Below are 13,161 nucleotides of genomic sequence, written 5' to 3' on the forward strand. Positions count from 1 at the left end.
AAGCTATTTGATTGGTGTCAGGTAACCGTTGCGTGACCGCAAGATTCTTTTGATGTACATCAAAGGATCGAACTAGTCTACTCGTTTCGACCACAAAGTGGCGTACACCGAGCCTTCGATTTTGCTATGAAATATTCCAGGGGTGCAGAGAGCGAAAGTGAGCGTTTACTCTGGGTATCGAGGATGCAGTTGTCCTGACAATGAAGTAAATTCATTTTCCATTCAAATGCTGTTGTTAATTTCTTAATTTATTTATACATTCATACCATTAATCTTATCTCTACATCTGTCCAAATTGTTTTTTAAACTCAATCAAATGTTTTCATGTATTCAATTAGCTGACCTTTTATTCTATAACATAACGCTTATTCAATAAGCATTTCAATTCTGTAATTTTATGACATACACTAAAAACCCTTCCACCTCACACTTACATAACTCTGCCATTCCAAGATCTGTCCGTCTTTGAGCCATATTTGGTTCTCCAAGAAAATATCACAAAAACATTTTGCTAAAAAAATAGTAACTTTACGTTATAGTTAGAAGACTGACCAATGAAATAGCGTCCAGTAAGTTACCCACTAGTGGGTATAGAGGTTCCCCAACGAGTGATGGTTGTTTATCATATTAATCCAACTCGAATTAGATAATTTTCAAATTAATAAAGACACAACGGAGTTGGATAAACATGATAATCTACCATCACGAGTTTGGGGTCCTCTTTCTCCCATAACGTTCATATTTTATACCTGGAAAGCCATATGATTCCCTTGAAAATACACTATGTCGGCTTTCTATGGGGAAACTATTAGCCGTGAATCATGACGTCACAATGGAAGATGACTTCGTAAAGCATTGTTACGTGACGTTCATAAGTAATGAATTGACCAATGCAATCACCCACTAGTAGGTAACCAAAAATGTTTACCAACTCCTAGCAGGTTTATCCAGTAAGTCAGAAATGAGGAAACCTACAGTGGTTGTGAGAGAAAAATGTTTACCAACTCCTAGCAGGTTTATCCAATGAGTTTGAAAATGGGAAAGTCAGTAGATCTGACAATTCAAAATAATTCATGTTCATCCTTTAACCTTTTCACCACTATAGACCATAATGGACTCATCCAAATAAATGTATGGTAGAGTCTAGCAAAGCTTCCTAGGGGTGAAAGGGTTAAACATCTCTCTTCTTTTCTTTAAACGTTGAAGTTGTTAGTCTTCTTTCCTAAGGAATCCGTGTTGTATGGTAAATATTTCTCTTCTTTTCTTAAAACGTTGAAGTCGCTGGGGTTTTTTTTCCGAATAAATTCTTTAAGAACTTGTTTCAGTACTGATGTTGACAAACAATAAATTCCAGTTAGATGACACATCATGTCAACAAATCCGGTATGGTGGTACAACTTCAATGGATAATTGTAACAACTAAAGGAAAAACAGATTTTGATCCATCCTCTGTCAGGAAAATCCCATTTTAGTGTCAAGGAAAGCAGCAAATTTTGAAGGATCACCTTTTTTGAATGGTTTTAGATTGTCTAAGTTAATCTCCCTTAGAGTCTGAAGAAGGGATCTGAAACAATAGAAACATGTCTATTAATAACCACAGAAAGATGTACCATAGTATAATCTGCATAATCTTAATAAAAATCAAGCTTTAAAACAATTTTTCATCAAAAGTCCAAATAGCCCTGTATTGCTCACCTGTTGTGGTGACCTTGACTTAAGGTATTTATGCCTATTAAACAATCACTTATGTGAATTACAAGTAAACCCTGACTTTAGGGATATAAATACTAAATCACCTTTACTGGTGACCTTTACTTTGGGGTATTAATATTTAACCAATTTTACTGGTGACCTTGACATTGGGGATATGAATACTTAACCATCTTTACTGGTGACCTTGACTTGAGGGATGTGCATATTGAACAATCTTTTCAAGTGGACTTGACTTTGGGGATTGGAATATTTAACCATCTTTAAAAGTGACCTTGACTTTGGGAATATGAATATTTAACCATCTTTACTGATGACCTTGACTTTGGGGACATGAATATTTAACCATCTTTACTGGTGACCTTGACTTTGAAGATGTGAATATTTAACCATTTTTACAAGTGAACTTGACTATGGGGTTATGAATATTAAACCAGCTTTACAAGTGACCTTGACTTTGGGGATATGAATATTTAACCATCTTTACTGGTGACCTTGACTATGAGAATATGAATATTCAAACATCTTTACTGGTGCCAAGACTCTTGGTATATGCACATTTAACTGTCACTTTCTAGACGCCTAGAAGTTGACTTCAAGGTTATACATTTTAACTATAACTTACTGGTAACCTTTGACTTCAGGGTTTGACATTATAACCATTACTTACGTTATGTGACCCTGACTTCAGGTTAATACATTTTAACCATAACTTCCTGGTAACTTTTACTTCAGGGTTATACATTTTAACCATAACTTACAGGTGACCTTGAGTTTAGGGTTATACATTTTAATCATAACTTACAGGTGACCTTGACTTCAGGGTTATACATTTTAACCATAACTTACAGGTGACCTTGACTTCATCAGGGTTATACATTTTTACCAGCTCTTACAGGTGATCTCGATTTCAGAGTTATACACTTTAACAATAACTTACAGGTGACTTTGACTTCAGAATTATACATTTTAATTATCACTTACTGGTAACTTTGACTTCAGAGTTGTACATGTTAACCATAACTTACAGGTGACTTTGACTTCAGGATTATACATTTTTACCAGCGCTTACAGGTGATCTCGACTTCAGAGTTATACATGCTAACCATAACTTACAGGTGACACTGACTTCAGGGTAATACATTTAAACCATAACTTATAGGTGAACTGGACTTCAGAGATAAACATTTTAACCATAATTTACAGGTTACCTTGACTCCAGGGTTTGACATTCCATTCATGACTTACATGTGACCTTGACTTCATGGTTATACATTTTATCCATACCTTACTGGTGACCTTGACTTTAGGCTTATACATTTTAATCATATCTAAAAGGGAACCTTGACTTCAGGGTAATACATTTCAACCATAACTTATAGGTGACCTGGACTTCAGAGATAAACATTTTAACCATAACTTCCAGGAGACTTTGACTTCAGAATTGTACATTTTAATCATCTCTTACTGGTAAATTTCACTTCAGAGTTATACATGCTAACCATAACTTACAGGCGACCTTGACTTTAGGCTTATACATTTTAATCACCACTTACTGGTAAATTTCACTTCAGAGTTATACATTTTAACTATAACTTACTGGTAAATTTCACTTCAGAGTTATACATTTTAACGATCCCTTACAGGTGACCTTTACTTTAGGATTATACATTTTTACCAGCTCTTACAGGTGACCTTTACTTTAGGATTATACATTTTAATCATATCTAAAAGGGAACCTTGACTTCAGGGTAACACATTTTAACCATAACCAATAGGTGACCTTGACTTCCAGGTTATACATTTTAATCATCTCTTACTGGTAAATTTCACTTCAGAGTTATACATGCTAACCATAACTTACAGGCGACCTTGACTTCAGGGAAATACATTTCAACCATAATTTACAGGTTACCTTGACTCCAGGGTTTGACATTCCATTCATGACTTACATGTGTCCTTGACTTCAGGGTTACCCATTTTAACCATAACTTCCAGGAGACTTTGACTTCAGAATTATACATTTTAATCATCGCTTACTGGTAAACTTGACTTCAGAGTTATACATTTTAACGATCCCTTACAGGTGACCTTTACTTTAGGATTATACATTTTTACCAGCTCTTACAGGTGACCTTGATTTCAGGGTTATACATGTTAACCCTAACTTACAGGTGACTTTGACTTCAGAATTGTACATTTTAATCATCACTTACAGGTAAATTTGACTTCAGAGCTATACATGTTAACCATGACTTACAGGGGACCTTGACTTTGGGGATATGAAAATTTAACCATCTTTACTGATGACCTTATCTTTGGGTATATGAATATTTAAACATCTTTAAAAGTGACCTTGACTTCATGGTTATACATTTTATCCATACCTTACTGGTGACCTTGACTTTGAGGATGTGAATATTTAACCATATTTACAAGTGACCTTGACTTCATGGTTATACATTTTAATCACCACTTACTGGTAAATTTCACTTCAGAGTTATACATGCTAACCATAACTTACAAGTGACATTGACTTCAGGGTTACCCATTTTAACCATAACTTGCAGGTGACCTTGACTCCAGGGTTTGACATTCCATTCATGACTTACATGTGACCTTGACTTCATGGTTATACATTTTATCCATACCTTACTGGTGACCTTGACTTCCAGGTTATACATTTTAACGATCTCTTACAGGTGACCTTGACTCCAGGGTTTGACATTCCATTCATGACTTACATGTGTCCTTGACTTCAGGGTAATATATTTCAACCATAATTTACAGGTGACCTTGATTTCAGGGTTATACATTTTCATCATAACTTACAGGTGACCTTTACTTCAGGGTTATTAATTTTAACCATAACTTACAAGTGACCTTGACTTTGAGGATGTGAATATTTAACCATATTTACAAGTGACCTTGACTTTGGGGATATGAAAATTTAACCATCTTTACTGATGACCTTGACTTTGGGGATATGAAAATTTAACCATCTTTACTGATGACCTTATCTTTGGGTATATGAATATTTAAACATCTTTAAAAGTGACCTTGACTTTGGGGACATGAATATTTAACCAACTTTACTGGTGACCTTGACTTTAGGCTTATACATTTTAATCATCACTTACAGGTAAATTTGACTTCAGAGTTGTACATGTTAACCATAACTTACAGGGGATCTCGACTTCAGGGTTATACATGTTAACCCTAACCTTACAGGTGACCTTTACTTTGGGGTATTAATATTTAACCAATTTTACTGGTGACCTTTACTTTAGGATTATACATTTTAATCATATCTAAAAGGGAACCTTGACTTCAGGGAAATACATTTCAACCATAACTTATAGGTGAACTGGACTTCAGAGATAAACATTTTAACCATAACTTCCAGGAGACTTTGACTTCAGAATTGTACATTTTAATCATCACTTACAGGTAAATTTGACTTCAGGGTTTTACATTTTAACCATAATTTGCAGGTGACCTTGACTCCAGGGTTTGACATTGCATTCATGACTTACATGTGTCCTTGACTTCAGGGTAACACATTTTAACCATAATTTGCAGGTGACCTTGACTTAAGGGTTATACATTTTCATCATAACTTACAGGTGCCCTTGAGTTTAGGGTTATACATATCCTCCATTTATAGTTGTGCCAATACTTTGGGACAATACTCATTTTAACCATAACTTCCAGGAGACTTTGACTTCAGAATTGTACATTTTAATCATCTCTTACTGGTAAATTTCACTTCAGAGTTATACATGCTAACCATAACTTACAGGCGACCTTGACTTTAGGGTTATACATTTTTACCAGCTCTTACAGGTGATCTCGACTTCAGAGTTATACATTTTAACAATAACTTACTGGTAAATTTGACTTCAGGGTTATACATTTTAACCATAACTTACAGGTGATCTCGACTTCAGGGTTTGACATTCCATTCATGACTTACATGTGACCTTGACTTCAGGGCTATTCATTTTAGCCATCAACTACAGGCGAGCTTTGCTTCAGGGTTTTACATTTTTACCAGCTCCTACATGTGACCTTGACTTCAGGGTTTTACATTTTTACCAGCTCCTACATGTGACCTTGACTTCAGGGTTTTACATTTTTACCAGCTCTTACAGGTGACCTTGACTTCAGAGTTATACATTTTAACCATAACTTACAGGTGACACTGACTTCAGGGTAATACATTTCAACCATAATTTACAGGTGACCTTGACTTCAGGGTAACACATTTTAACCATAACTTACAGGTGACTTTGACTTCAGGATTATACATTTTAATCATCACTTACTGGTAAATTTGACTTCAGGGTTATACATGTTAACCATAACTTACAGGTGACCTTGACTTCAGAGTTATACATTTTAACAATAACTTACTGGTAAATTTGACTTCAGGGTTATACATTTTAGCCATCACCTACAGGTGACCTTGATTTCAGGGTTATACATTTTTACCATAACTTACAGGTGACCTTGACTAACTTACAGGTGACCTTGACTTCAGAGTTATACATTTTAACAATAACTTACTGGTAAATTTGACTTCAGGGTTATACATTTTAGCCATCACCTACAGGTGACCTTGATTTCAGGGTTATAAATTTTTACCAGCTGTTACAGGTGACCTTGACTTCAGGTTAATTCATTTTAACCATAACTTACAGGTGCCCTGGACTTCAGAGATAAACATTTTAGCCATAATTTACAGGTGACCTTGAATCCAGGGTTTGACATTCCATTCATGACTTACATGTGACCTTGACTTCGGGGTTATTCATTTTAGCCATCAACTACAGGTGACCTTGACTTCAGGGTTATACATTTTAGCCATCACCTACAGGTGACCTTGATTTCAGGGTTATAAATTTTTACCAGCTGTTACAGGTGACCTTGACTTCAGGGTAACACATTTTAACCATAACTTACAGGTGACTTTGACTTCAGGATTATACATTTTAATCATCACTTGCTGGTAAATTTGACTTCAGAGTTATACATGTTAACCATAACTTACAGGTGACCTGGACTTCAGAGATAAACTTTTTAACCATAATTTACAGGTGACCTTGACTCAAGGGTTTGACATTCCATTCATGACTTACATGTGACCTTGACTTCAGTGTTATTCATTTTAGCCATCAACTACAGGTGACCTTGACTTCATCAGGGTTATACATTTTTACCAGCTCTTACAGGTGACCTTGACTTCAGGGTTATACATTTTAGCCATCACCTACAGGTGACCTTGATTTCAGGGTTATAAATTTTTACCAGCTGTTACAGGTGACCTTGACTTCAGGTTAATTCATTTTAACCATAACTTACAGGTGACCTGGACTTCAGAGATAAACATTTTAGCCATAATTTACAGGTGACCTTGACTTCAGGTTAATACATTTTAACCATAACTTCCTGGTAACTTTTACTTCAGGGTTATTCATTTTAACCATAACTTACAGGTGACCTGGACTTCAGAGATAAACATTTTAGCCATAATTTACAGGTGACCTTGACTCAAGGGTTTGACATTCCATTCATGACTTACATGTGACCTTGACTTCAGGGTTTTACATTTTTACCAGCTCCTACATGTGACCTTGACTTCAGGGCTATTCATTTTAGCCATCAACTACAGGCGAGCTTTGCTTCAGGGTTTTACATTTTTACCAGCTCCTACATGTGACCTTGACTTCAGGGCTATTCATTTTAGCCATCAACTACAGGTGACCTTGACTTCAGGGTAACACATTTTAACCATAACTTACAGGTGACTTTGACTTCAGAATTATACATTTTAATCATCACTTACTGGTAAATTTGACTTCAGAGTTATACATGTTAACCATAACTTACAGGTGACCTGGACTTCAGAGATAAACTTTTTAACCATAATTTACAGGTGACCTTGACTCAAGGGTTTGACATTCCATTCATGACTTACATGTGACCTTGACTTCAGGGTTATTCATTTTAGCCATCAACTACAGGTGACCTTGACTTCAGGGTTTTACATTTTTACCAGCTCTTACAGGTGACCTTGACTTCAGGGTTTTACATTTTTACCATCACTTACAGTTGACCTTGACTTTAGGGTTATACTTATCATCCATCACTTGCAGGTGACCTTGACTTTAGGGTTATACTTATCATCCATCACTTGCAGGTGACCTTGACTTTAGGGTTATACTTATCATCCATCACTTACAGGTGACCTTGACTTAAGGGTTATACATTTTAACGATCACTTACAGGTGACCTTGACTTTAGGGTTATACATTTTAACCATAACTTACAGGTGATCTCGACTTCAGGGTTTGACATTCCATTCATGACTTACATGTGACCTTGACTTCAGTGTTATTCATTTTAGCCATCAACTACAGGTGACCTTGACTTCAGGGTTATACATTTTTACCATCACTTACAGGTGACCTTGACTTTAGGGTTATACTTATCATCCATCACTTACAGGTGACCTTGACTTTAGGGTTATACATTTTTACCATCATGAGGAAATTGATTTGGTGTAGATGTTGTTATTTACACTGGGAGAATTTTGTGATCTAATGGTATGTATGCATACTGACTGGTCCTCTGACAGATGAAAACATCGGTGAGCTGTTTTTCGGTGTACGTTTGTCCAAATATTTTGTATGTACACATGCAATGAATCAATGATATTTTGTCATTTGAGGAAGCATGTCGATCTTGAAGTATACAAATACAACCAATGATTACATTAGAAATCTGAGGGATGGTGGTTGCATAATTAGCACAATTATTGTCTAAGGCACTGACCGCAGTGTTGTATTAATTGTAAGTAGACACAGGCCTCCTCAGTATGCATTAAGCTCTTGGGTATCTTATGTCCACATTGTATGATGCACTCACGATTATTTTTCACAGTACAGTGTCTTTGCCTAGATTTGTTGTTTAGTAAAAATTAAACTCATCAGGATGTTACTTTCCTTACTTAACATTTTCTCACTGATGATATAGCTTTACAAGTTGCTTACATGTTAGAGATTTAACGGCTAAGGGGTGCCTAGGGAGACAACAAGAGTACGAAATGTCATCACATACACATAACTATCAGTAAGACATCCACAATGGTAGTTGAGGAAATTTTACATGGACGACCATCTTCACTATAAAATCATACATTAACCAATCCCTTCCCAAACGCCTGCCAACCCCAAATGTAAATGGCATACTCAATTTTTGACATCTATGATTTGACTTTGATGAAAGAAACCAATATATATAATAAACACTCCAATACAATTTACACTATTTGACTTCATCATTTTCATGAAGAGATATATCTCTTCAACAGTTCAGAATTTGTAGTATGGACAAGTTGATACTCACGTTGCTGTATCAAACATTTTGGATATAACTGTAGCACAGTTAGTCTAGGACTGTTGATTGACATGGTAGCTCAGTCAGTTAGAGCGTAGTATAACAATCTCAAGTCTAGGGTTGAATTCCAGGCTAGTCCCACTGAATTTGATATTTTATTTTTCCATCTTTAGTTTTTTGCTTTTAAGTACCACTGGGTAAAGCTTTACTTTAAGAAATAGTTAATGAGAGCTTATCTTCGCTAGCCAAGGGTTACAATCCTGTACCATCTACCTACTCCTCAGATCTAGACCGGATCGTAATGGATCGTAAACCTTGGCTTATCTTCGCTCGCCAAGGGTTACGATACTGTAGGATCTACCTACTCCTCAGATCTAGACCGGATCGTAACGGATCGTAAACCTTGGCTTATCTTCGCTCGCCAAGGGTTACGATACTGTAGGATCTACCTACTCCTCAGATCTAGACCAGATCATAACGGATTGTAAACCTTGGCTTGTCTTCCCTAGCCAAGGGTTACGATCCTGTACAATCTACCTACTCCTCAGATCTAGACCGGATCGTAACAGATTGTAAACCTTGGCTTATCTTCACTAGCCAAGGGTTACGATCCTGTACCATCTACCTACTCCTCAGATCTGACCCGATCGTAACAGATTGTAAACCTTGGCTTATCTTCGCTTGCCAAGGGTTACGATCCTGTACCATCTACCTACTCCTCAGATCTGACCCGATCGTAACAGATTGTAAACCTTGGCTTATCTTCGCTTGCCAAGGGTTACGATCCTGTACCATCTACCTACTCCTCAGATCTGACCCGATCCTAACGGATAGTAAACCTTGGCTTATCTTCACTAGCCAAGGGTTACGATCCTGTACCATCTACCTACTCCTCAGATCTGACCCGATCGTAACGGATCGTAAACCTTGGCTTATCTTCCCTAGCCAAGGGGTACGATACTGTAGGATCTATCTACTCCTCAGATCTAGACCTGATCGTAAAAGATCGTTAACCTTGGCTTATCTTCGCTCGCCAAGGGTTACGATACTGTAGGATCTATCTACTCCTCAGATCTAGATCGGATCGTAAAGGATCGTAAACCTTGGCTTATCTTCGCTAGCCAAGGGTTACGCTCATGTATGATCTACCTACTCCTCAGATCTAGACCAGATCGTAAAAGATCGTAAACCTTGGCTTATCTTCGCTCGCCAAGGGTTACGATACTGTAGGATCTATCTACTCCTCAGATCTAGACCAGATCGTAAAGGATCGTAAACCCTGGCTTATCTTCGCTCGCCAAGGGTTACGATACTGTAGGATCTATCTACTCCTCAGATCTAGATCGGATCGTAAAGGATCGTAAACCTTGGCTTATCTTCGCTAGCCAAGGGTTACGATCCTGTACGATCTACCTACTCCTTGGCTTGCGAAGATGATGAAAGCTTTACTCATGCCAAAACAGTGGGTAGTTATATTTTTGGCTGTGGTACGGGAATTCTTAAATCTTCCAAAATGTCTTATGATAATTTTATAAGATGACTTACCCACAGTCACAATAATAAATGTGGCCATCTTTGTGCAGCTGTTTGGCAAGTTCTAGTTGGTGGTTGCCCATCAGCTCACTGTTGATCACAACAAGTAATGGCTTCCCTGCCCCCAATGTCTCCAAGCAACTCCCAGCTCCTGGAAAACAAAACGTCCATTGGCCTTTATGAAGTACCGCACTCTTGATATAGCATATTAGTTACTGTTACTGGCATAAACATAATATTCCTGACCAGACCATTTTACTTATTAAGAGGTAAATATTTGTGTATCCTGGTCAAATTTACTCCACTGGATTTTAGCTCACCTGGCACAAAGTCGTCTGGCATCACTTTTTTACTTTTAATGACCTCTTCTTAAAAACCGAAAGGCCTAGGGTGATGATATTTGACCAGAAGCAAACTGGGATGAAGGACTACCAAGTTTGTTCAAATAAATGATCTTCACCCATTTTCAAGATCACAGGGGTCAATTGTCTTAAAAAATCTTTAAACAACTTCTTCTGAATAACTTAGGCCTAGGATAATGATATTTAGGCAGTAACATGCTAGGATAAAGGGCTACTAAGTTTTGTTAAAATGAATGACCTTTACCTATATTCAAGGTCACAAGGGTCAAATATCTTTAAAAACTTTAAACAACTTCTTCCCAATATACAAGATGCCTAGGATGATGCTATTTTACCAGTAGTATGCTGTAATAGAGGGCTACAGAGTTTGTTCAAATGAATGACCTTGACTTATATTCAAGGTCACAGGGGTCAACTATGTATAAAACCTTTAAACAACTTCTTCTGAATAACCAAGAAGCCTAGGATAATGATATTTGGCCAGTAACATGATGGGATAAAGGGCTTCCATGTTTGTTCAAACAAATGACCTTCATCTATTTTCAAGGTCACAGGGGTCAAATATGTTAAACATCATTTTAAAACTTCTTCTCAATAACAAAGATTTTAGATGTTGTTACTGATGAGACAGGAGTTCCATTTATGATCACAAGAAGTTCAGCAATGCCAAGGTACTTGGTAATTTTTGTGGTGGTGTTACTTTCATGCTTTTCATGGAAGAATTAACATGTAAATTCAACAAGATAGCAAAAAATTAAAGCTCCAAGCATTAGCTTCTAAGATACATCAGTAAAATTGAAGATGGATGCTTGATCATGCATTGGATTATTACAGTCATAACCCACCCAGCCATTTGTTATGGCCCTTTGAAAGCAATAAACAAAATGTCTTATATTTTCATTCAAATAAGAGTTGGTGATGAGAACAAAATCAGGAATCAGTATAAACTGTAGGTGTGATGGTACACAAACGAACCCATCTGAATGACTTTACCTGATTTTCTACTTCAAACACCCATCTGTATGAATTTACCTGATCATCAACTACAAACACCCACCTGTGTGACTTTACCTGATCATCTACTAAAAACACCCATCTGTGTGACTTTACCTGATAATTAACTACAAACACCCACCTGTGTGACTTTACCTGGTCATCGAAGTCTACAAACAAACACCTGTGTGACTTTACCTGATCATCTACTAAAAACACCCACCTGTGTGACTTTAAACTAATGAAACTGATAAACAGTGTGTCCTTTTACAGGGAGATCTGTGAATTAGGCTAGGCTATATATACATACCAGCATGACTGATAACCAAGTCTGCTGATGAGATGTCCTCCTGTATATTTGGTTTGTACTGGTAGTGTTGTACTGTTACTTTCCCCACTTGACCACTTAGTGGTTCGCTGATTCCTCTTCCTGTTTGCAGTATTACACTAGTATATCCTTTCTCCTCTAACACCTAGAAAAAAGTTAAGAGAATACTTAAGGCAAACAAAAACATAATTCAAACAAAATAGATGAAAATAGGGAAAATTTTGAATAAAATGAAAAAAACACATGGATAATGTTACAAATGAAAAATTCTGCCTCATGATTTTCAAGAAAACTGCCTTCATCACTCTTATGTGCACAGTTTTGGAATATAGTGACATTATCTGGGATCCTTACATGCAAAAAGATAATGACCGGTTAAAAAATTTACAATGACATGCGGTAACATTCATTTGCAAATATTACAGCAAACACTAATTGTAACCTAACTGATGAACTCTGGACCTGAAACCGCAGACAGACGACTAGCACACAGGCTTACAAAACTATATAAAATCATCAACTATCTACATGTTGCAGTCAACCCCTGAACTTTATTTATTTCAATCACACACCAGCAAAGTAAAGATGATCAAAGCATACAAAAACATTCAATAATTAATGATGCAATTCATACATTTTGCCCCCAAGGACATCAATGAGTACAACCCTCTAGACATAACAACTGTAAATTTAGACGCTGAAAACAAGTTTAAATCACAAAAATCAGACAAAAGACATTTTACCAAGGAGACTGGGGTTCGATTCCCAGATCGGATGTATGGGGTCACCTGCCCAACCACTGGGGGTTTTCTACAAGCACTCCGGTTTCATCCC

At 36.8% G+C, this 13,161-nt stretch overlaps 1 protein-coding gene across 1 annotated transcript in view; it reads right to left on the minus strand.

Annotated features, from left to right (window-relative positions):
• LOC110462514 (UDP-N-acetylglucosamine transferase subunit ALG13 homolog) overlaps positions 1-13,161 on the minus strand; it is a 16,189-nt gene continuing 3,028 nt past the window's right edge. Inside the window, exons 2-4 of the mRNA XM_021516489.1 lie at positions 12,310-12,472; positions 10,657-10,795; positions 1-1,564 (exon numbers count right to left, since the gene is read on the minus strand). Of these exons, the coding sequence (XP_021372164.1) occupies positions 1,453-1,564; positions 10,657-10,795; positions 12,310-12,472 (414 nt within the window). The 3' untranslated portion in view covers positions 1-1,452. The remainder of the gene's footprint in view (positions 1,565-10,656; positions 10,796-12,309; positions 12,473-13,161) is intronic.

This window comes from Mizuhopecten yessoensis, unplaced genomic scaffold (genome assembly GCF_002113885.1).
Source record: "Mizuhopecten yessoensis strain PY_sf001 unplaced genomic scaffold, ASM211388v2 scaffold10797, whole genome shotgun sequence".
Taxonomy (NCBI): domain Eukaryota; kingdom Metazoa; phylum Mollusca; class Bivalvia; order Pectinida; family Pectinidae; genus Mizuhopecten; species Mizuhopecten yessoensis.